The 6,455-nt window shown below is 50.8% G+C and overlaps 1 protein-coding gene across 1 annotated transcript; it reads right to left on the minus strand.

Moving 5' to 3' along the window:
• Positions 1–2,284: 2,284 nt before the first annotated feature.
• FAM181B (family with sequence similarity 181 member B) lies at positions 2,285–4,215 on the minus strand. Its single transcript, XM_054441435.2, has one exon. The coding sequence runs from the start codon at positions 4,030–4,032 to the stop codon at positions 2,752–2,754; it is 1,281 nt and encodes a 426-aa protein (XP_054297410.2). The 5' UTR covers positions 4,033–4,215; the 3' UTR covers positions 2,285–2,751.
• Positions 4,216–6,455: the final 2,240 nt, after the last annotated feature.

Here is a 6,455-nt window from a genome sequence, read left to right on the forward strand (position 1 = left end):
GCACAGGAGAGCCTGGCAAGTAACAGGCAGGTCTTGGTATTAGGACACTTGTATATCTGTATCTTGGATCCACCACCTGCTGTTGACAAGCTATTTGTCTTACCCGAGCCTCAGTTTCCAAATAGGGATAATAACAGTACTGTATTACTCTGTTCTCACACTGCTATAAAGATACTACCTGAGACTGGGTAATTTATAAATGAAAGAGGTTTAATTGACTCACAGTTCCACATGGCTGGGAGGCCTCATGAAACTTACAATCATGGCAGAAGGTGAAGCAGCAGGAAGGCACGTCTTACATGGTGGCAGGAAAGAGAGATAGCAAGGAAGTGCCACACTTTATAACCATCAGATCTCATGAGAACTCCCTCACTATCACAAGAACGGCATGGAGGAAACTGCCCCCATGATCCAATCACCTTCCACCAGGACCTCCCTCGACATGTGGGGATTACAATTAGAGATGATATTTGGCTAGGGACACAGAGCCAAACCATATCAAGCACCTACCTCATGGCAATATTAAGAGGCTCAGTGAGTTAGTGTTTAGCTTAAATGCCTGGGATGTGGAAACACACAATGTTGATATTATTATTAATTAAAGGTATAGCAAGCAAAACAGTAGGAGAGAGATAACCTGTTTTACTACACTAGGTAAGAAAAGAGAGGAGAATTAAGAAAGAAACATTACAATGACACTATAGTCTTAGTAACAGTCACAGGGTTATTAATGTTTTCCTACCGTGCAAGTGTATCCTGGATTGTATTCACAATAGTTCAGACAAATTAAATCGTTATTAAGTAATATTCTGTTAGCACAATGGAATTAATCACCTTTAACCACTTTGGAAGAAATTCAATAGACATTAGCTTTCTGGAGTTGCAAAAGTTCATCATTAACAGTACTCGTTGTTCTATTTCCTGTGGTGCTTTCTTAAGAAAGGCTTTATTCAGAAGAAAATGACTTAGTGATAGCATTTAAAGTTGCATCTACCACTGGTTAATACTCATTTTTTCCAGAAATTCTTTTATGAAAATATCACAATACTTTTGATGTGTGCAAACATGAATCTGGATTTTTACACCTATTGCGGTAACACTCGGTTTTCAACTAACTCACATCCAGATATTCCTGCAATCAATCCTGGGTGCCTTGAAGCCAAGCAGCTCTCCTTTGCAGCATCATCAGAAGGCAGCCTCTCGCTCAGATTTTCTGGGCGTTGCTCTCTTCATGCCTTTCTCCCCGCAGGTCTGCAGCACCAAGGGCTCCTCTTTTCCCTCCAGCTGCTCACTTCCCACCAGTCTTTCCTCCCCTGCCCCTTAACCATCCTGATGGTGCCATGTGTCCTCTCTGCCACATTCATGGCTGGTAAAAATATTTTTTTCCCCAAATCTCCCTCGGACAACAGATCATACTCCTCCCTGCAGAGCCCCTTCAGATTCCATTCATCAGACCTGCTATTCAGGGAACAGAGACTCCTTTGGAAACTTCACACCTTTCTTCATGCCCTTCCGTGGGGAGGGTGTGGGCATAAGGACTGAGGAAACACAGGGAGGCAGAAACCAACAGAGGTGGAGGGGGAGCTGTGGAAGGAGAGACGGAGGGATGGTAAAGAAGATGTACAGCTTGTAAGGGAAAGGGCAATCATCAGGCAAGTAGATAGCCCCCCACAAAAAAAAAAAAAAAAAAAAAAAAAAAAAAAGCATGGGACTCACAACTCTGTTTCCGTGTGTAGAAACCATTTATGTACACACAGCAGAACCAATCAAGCACTGCCACAGCCTCAAGACATTTTATTTATTTCCCTCTGAGCTACCCAACCAGTTGTGAAGTGAGTAGAAGAACATTACCGTCTTCACCCTCTCAGATCAGGAAACTTGATACAAAGAGGTTACAGTTTGCCCACTCTCTCCCTCCCAAAGTGGCTGGAAAATGGGGAAAAGACAGGAGAGAAACGGAACCCAGGTTTGCCAAATTTAAGTCTCCTACAAAAGAGATGTGCAAGAAAAGCCAGCCGAAAGAAATAGAGTAATGAGAGGCCAGACAAAGAAGTAAAGTAAGCACTGGGACTGTGATAAGGGTGGACGGAGATGGAAGCAGGAAGCGGGCAGGAAAAAAGAGTTAAACGGTGACAGAAGAGAACCCTACCCAAGGACCAGCACAGGAGGTCAGCAGTGGACCACCGGCCTCCTCCCTCAGCCACAGGCTCACCTAACAAAGCTAAGCGACCAGACGGAAAACCGTCCTGTAAGAATACACTCAAAACAGTAAGTCTCACCTCCATTCTTTTCAATATAGGCTTTAATTCAAAATGCACTCAAGGAGAGGGAAGGGAGGGACTAGGACACTGTTTAGAAGGGGTAATTACACTAAATACACTGACCTTCGCTGAAAAATAGAACGGACAGGTGGCTACAGAAGCCAGCTCTTACCCCTCTTGCCGTCCCCACCCCATACCTTGCCGTTCCCCACCCCATACCCCAAACCGTCTTGGTTTCTTGACTCCTCTGGTCCAGTAAGAACCTACCAACGTGTTTGTTTGTTTTTCTTTTAACACTTGAGGTTGTGATTAAACAATCCCCAACTCGTCTTCATCTCTTTTTTCTGAAGTTGCTTTTATTAATTGAATTTTTAAAACTCCGGTTTCATCTCCACGTGTATTTTCCCATCGTTCTTTAGATTTAGGAGAAACCCACGGAGGCGCGGCGCTCTCCACAGCCGTCTCTAATGGAGGGAAGCGTGCCTTGAAGTCAGTCCCGGTGCGCCCCCTCCTCCCCCGGCGCCCCTTCCCAAACCCCGTCGGATCTCCAAAGGCTGGAATAGGCGGTGCGGCTGTAGCCCGCGCTGTAATCGTAGGACACCTGATGGGGCGGCGGCGGCGGGGGCAGGGCGCAGTCTGGAAAGAAGGGGGCGAAAGAGGCCAAATGGCCCGGCCCGTCCTCCCCGCCGGGAGAATCCGCAGCGGCGGGGTACAGGGGGCGCAAGGGCTCGTTCAAGGTCAAGCCGCCGCGGGGGGCAGTCAGGGGGGACTTTTTGGTCGGGGGGCAGCCCGGGACGCTCCAGGGCTCGGGGTACAGTAGGTTTCCCACCACTGCCGGCGGCGGCTCAAAGAGGCCGGGCTCCAGCTCCGGGGGTCCCCGCAGTACGGAGGCTCCGGCGGGGAACACGTCGAGAGGCTCGGCGGCCAGCAAGACGGCCGCCTCGGTGCCGGCGCCATAGTCGGGCCCCAGCAGCTCAAAGAACTCCACGGCCTCCGCGCCCTTCTCCAGGTCGCCCAAGCTCACGTCCGGCCCCGACGGGACACACCCGCCGCCGCCTGCCCGGGACGGCTCCGTGAAGAAGGACGGAGGCAGGTTGCGTGCCCGCAGCGGGACCTTCCTGGCCCCTGGGATCGCCGTGGCCCCCGCAGGGCCTGCCACGTCCCCTCCGGCGCCCCCAGTGCCCGCACCTCCTAGCCCGGCCGCCGGCGCAGCCACCGCACCCCCCGCCGGCTCGGCACCCCCGGGGACGTGGCGCAGGGAGTCGAAGAGCGCGGCCAGACTTCGGCTTTGCAAGCTGGCTGCCGCCGCGGCCTGCGACGCCTCCCGCCTGGGGGCAGCCTTGCCGTGGGCCGGGGCCGCGACTGTCGGGGCGCTAGGGGCGGCCAGCGGCCGTTTGGCTGGCGTGTCGGCGGCGCTCGGGGAGGGCGGGCCGGGGGGCGCGGCGCCCATGAGGCCGCTGCAGCGCTTGATCTGCTTCTGCAGGTACTTGCGGTGGTTCACCTTCCGCTTCGACTTGCCCGGCTTGTCCAGCGCCAGCTTGATGTTGCTGGACGCCGAGTCAATGAAGCTGAGTAGATCGCGGGTGGCCTCGCGCACGTCCCCTCCTTCGGCTCCCGACAGCAGCGCACCCGCCGGAGCCCCGGTCTCATCGTCCTCGAAACAGCAGCCCTTGTCCAGGGCTCCGAAGGCGCCCCCTAGCCCGTCCGGGGAGCCCCCGAAACCGAAGGGCACGAAAGGGTGCGTGCTGAGGAGCGCCGCCTGCACCGCCATCGCCGCGGCTCCTGGGCTGCCCGCAGCGCTGCCCGTGCGCCCCCGCCAGCTCTTGCCCGCCGCCCAGGCCCGGCTACCGCCCCGGCGCGGCGCGCGCGGCGCAGCCTACTAGCTCCGGGCCTGGCTCGCTGCGCGGCCTCCCGGGGGAGCTCATTAGGTCTTGTAAGCAAGGGGCGGAGGGAGGGAGCGCGCGGCGACCGCCCCGGTGGTGGAAGGGAGGGGCTTACTTAGCATGGCTTGGAGGAGTGGGGGGTCGCTTTAGTTTTCTGAGCTTTCTGAAGCTCAACGCCTTAACCCCTTCGTTTGCCTTTGCCCCACGGCGTTTCTCTTGACTCCTCCAACCGCAAGGGGTGAGGAAGAGATGGCTGGTCCTCAAACTCCAGCTCACGCCCATGAGGCCGCTGCAGCGCTTGATAGGCTTCTGCAGGTACTTGCGGTGGTGCCTCTCCTGAGGCAAGAAGGCAGGAGTCTAGAGACGTGGGTTTCAGTCCAGCTGTATAACAACACCCACCAGCTTCCGGGCGCTTGCTTCTGCCAGGCGCTGTCCATCTATTATCTCATTTAATCCTTGAACAACAGCCCTGTGAATTACATGTTATCGCCATTCAACAAACGTGGACACTGCGCCTCAGGGAGGTTCAGTGAGTTGGCCAAAGTCAGATCTAGCCCATTGTGACTCCAAAGCCATTCCTAAGCCCTTGACAATACTTGCGTCCTCTCTTGCCCTTGCCTTTCTCATCTGTTAAGATGGGGAAGGAAAATGAGTATTTCTTAAAGCTCTAGACCTGATCCTGAGATTCTAACCTGAGTTTTCCCAGGATTCTCAAGCCCAGTGCTCTTTCTTCTTGACTGTTTGCCACTTGATTGTTACGAGTAACAATTGGCTAACAGTAAATTGAGGCCAGCAGTGGCCCATCTTTTATTAATACATAGCAGGAGGCAATGGAGAAAGGAGTCGATCTGGCTAAGCCCCCTGTTACTTGAGAACACTGTGTGTGTATAAAACTCTCAGCATGTTAGAATAAAAGATGGATTGGAACCTCTCCCCTACCTGTCATACCATTTAGGTCATCCCTGGAATTTTCATTGCATTTCAGGGATCATCTTGAAGTTCACTTAAAACTAATTTCACCTGGGCAATCCTCTTGGGATAGATAGAGAAAACGAGCAATAAGGTCATTTTCACAAGAGATTCAGAAAAGGCTTGGGTTCTGGTCTTAGCCACCACTCAATAACCTCATGACTTAGGTTGAAATCCTTGCTCTGCTGAGTGCATGGCTTTAGACAAACCAGCATACTCTCTCTGTTTAGCTCACTCATGTTAAATGCAGGTAAAGTTGCCCTCCCCACAGGGCACTTGTGATATTTAAATGATACATTGTTCCATAGCCTGGATGAGTATTCACCCTTACTTCTCTGAAACATAAAAAGGTGACTATATTCCCTTATGTGTCTTCTGGATCATAGGGTGTTCACGAGCATTAAGTGAGATCACAGATGCTTCTCAATTTGTGATAGAGCAACATCCTGATAAACCCATTATAAGTTGAAAATATTGTAGGTTGAAATGCATGTAATAAACTGATTAAAGTTGCAAAATCATAAAGTTGAACCATCATAAGTTGGGAACTGTCTGTATATGAAAACACTGTGTGTGTGATAAAGTGTTCTCTAAATAAGTTACTCTAGTTTTGATGCAGAGCTTGCATAGGAGAGACATAGACCATCTCTTTCAAAACTCTTTTCATTAAGCCTCATTTTGTAGATGTAGCAAAACCATTTTTGAACACCATGAAGGCACAGCCTTACCAAAGAAAAAAGGCCAGATGGGCCATCAGAGAAATGCAAATCAAAACCACAATGAGATACCATCTCACACCAGTTAGAATGACGATCATTAAAAAGTCAGGAAACAACAGGTGCTGGAGAGGATGTGGAGAAATAGGAACACTTTTACACTGTTGGTGGGACTGTAAACTAGTTCCACCATTGTGGAAGACAGTGTGGCGATTCCTCAAGGATCTAGAACTAGAAATACCATTTGACCCAGCCATCCCATTACTGGGTATATACCCAAAGGATTATAAATCATGCTGCTATAAAGACACATGCACACATATGTTTATTGTGGCACTATTCACAATAGCAAAGACTTGGGACCAACCCAAATGTCCATCAACGATAGACTGGATTAAGAAAATGTGGCACATATACACTGTAGAATACTATGCAGCCATAAAAAAGGATGAGTTCATTTCTTTTGTAGGGACATGGATGAAGCTGGAAACCATCATTCTGAGCAAACTATCACAAGGACAGAAAACCAAACACTGCATAGGTGGGAACTGAACAATGAGAATACTTGGACACAGGGTGGGGAACGTTACACACCAAGGCCTGTCATGGGGTGGGGGAAGGGGGGA

This window comes from Pongo pygmaeus, chromosome 9 (genome assembly GCF_028885625.2).
Source record: "Pongo pygmaeus isolate AG05252 chromosome 9, NHGRI_mPonPyg2-v2.0_pri, whole genome shotgun sequence".
Classification (NCBI taxonomy): domain Eukaryota; kingdom Metazoa; phylum Chordata; class Mammalia; order Primates; family Hominidae; genus Pongo; species Pongo pygmaeus.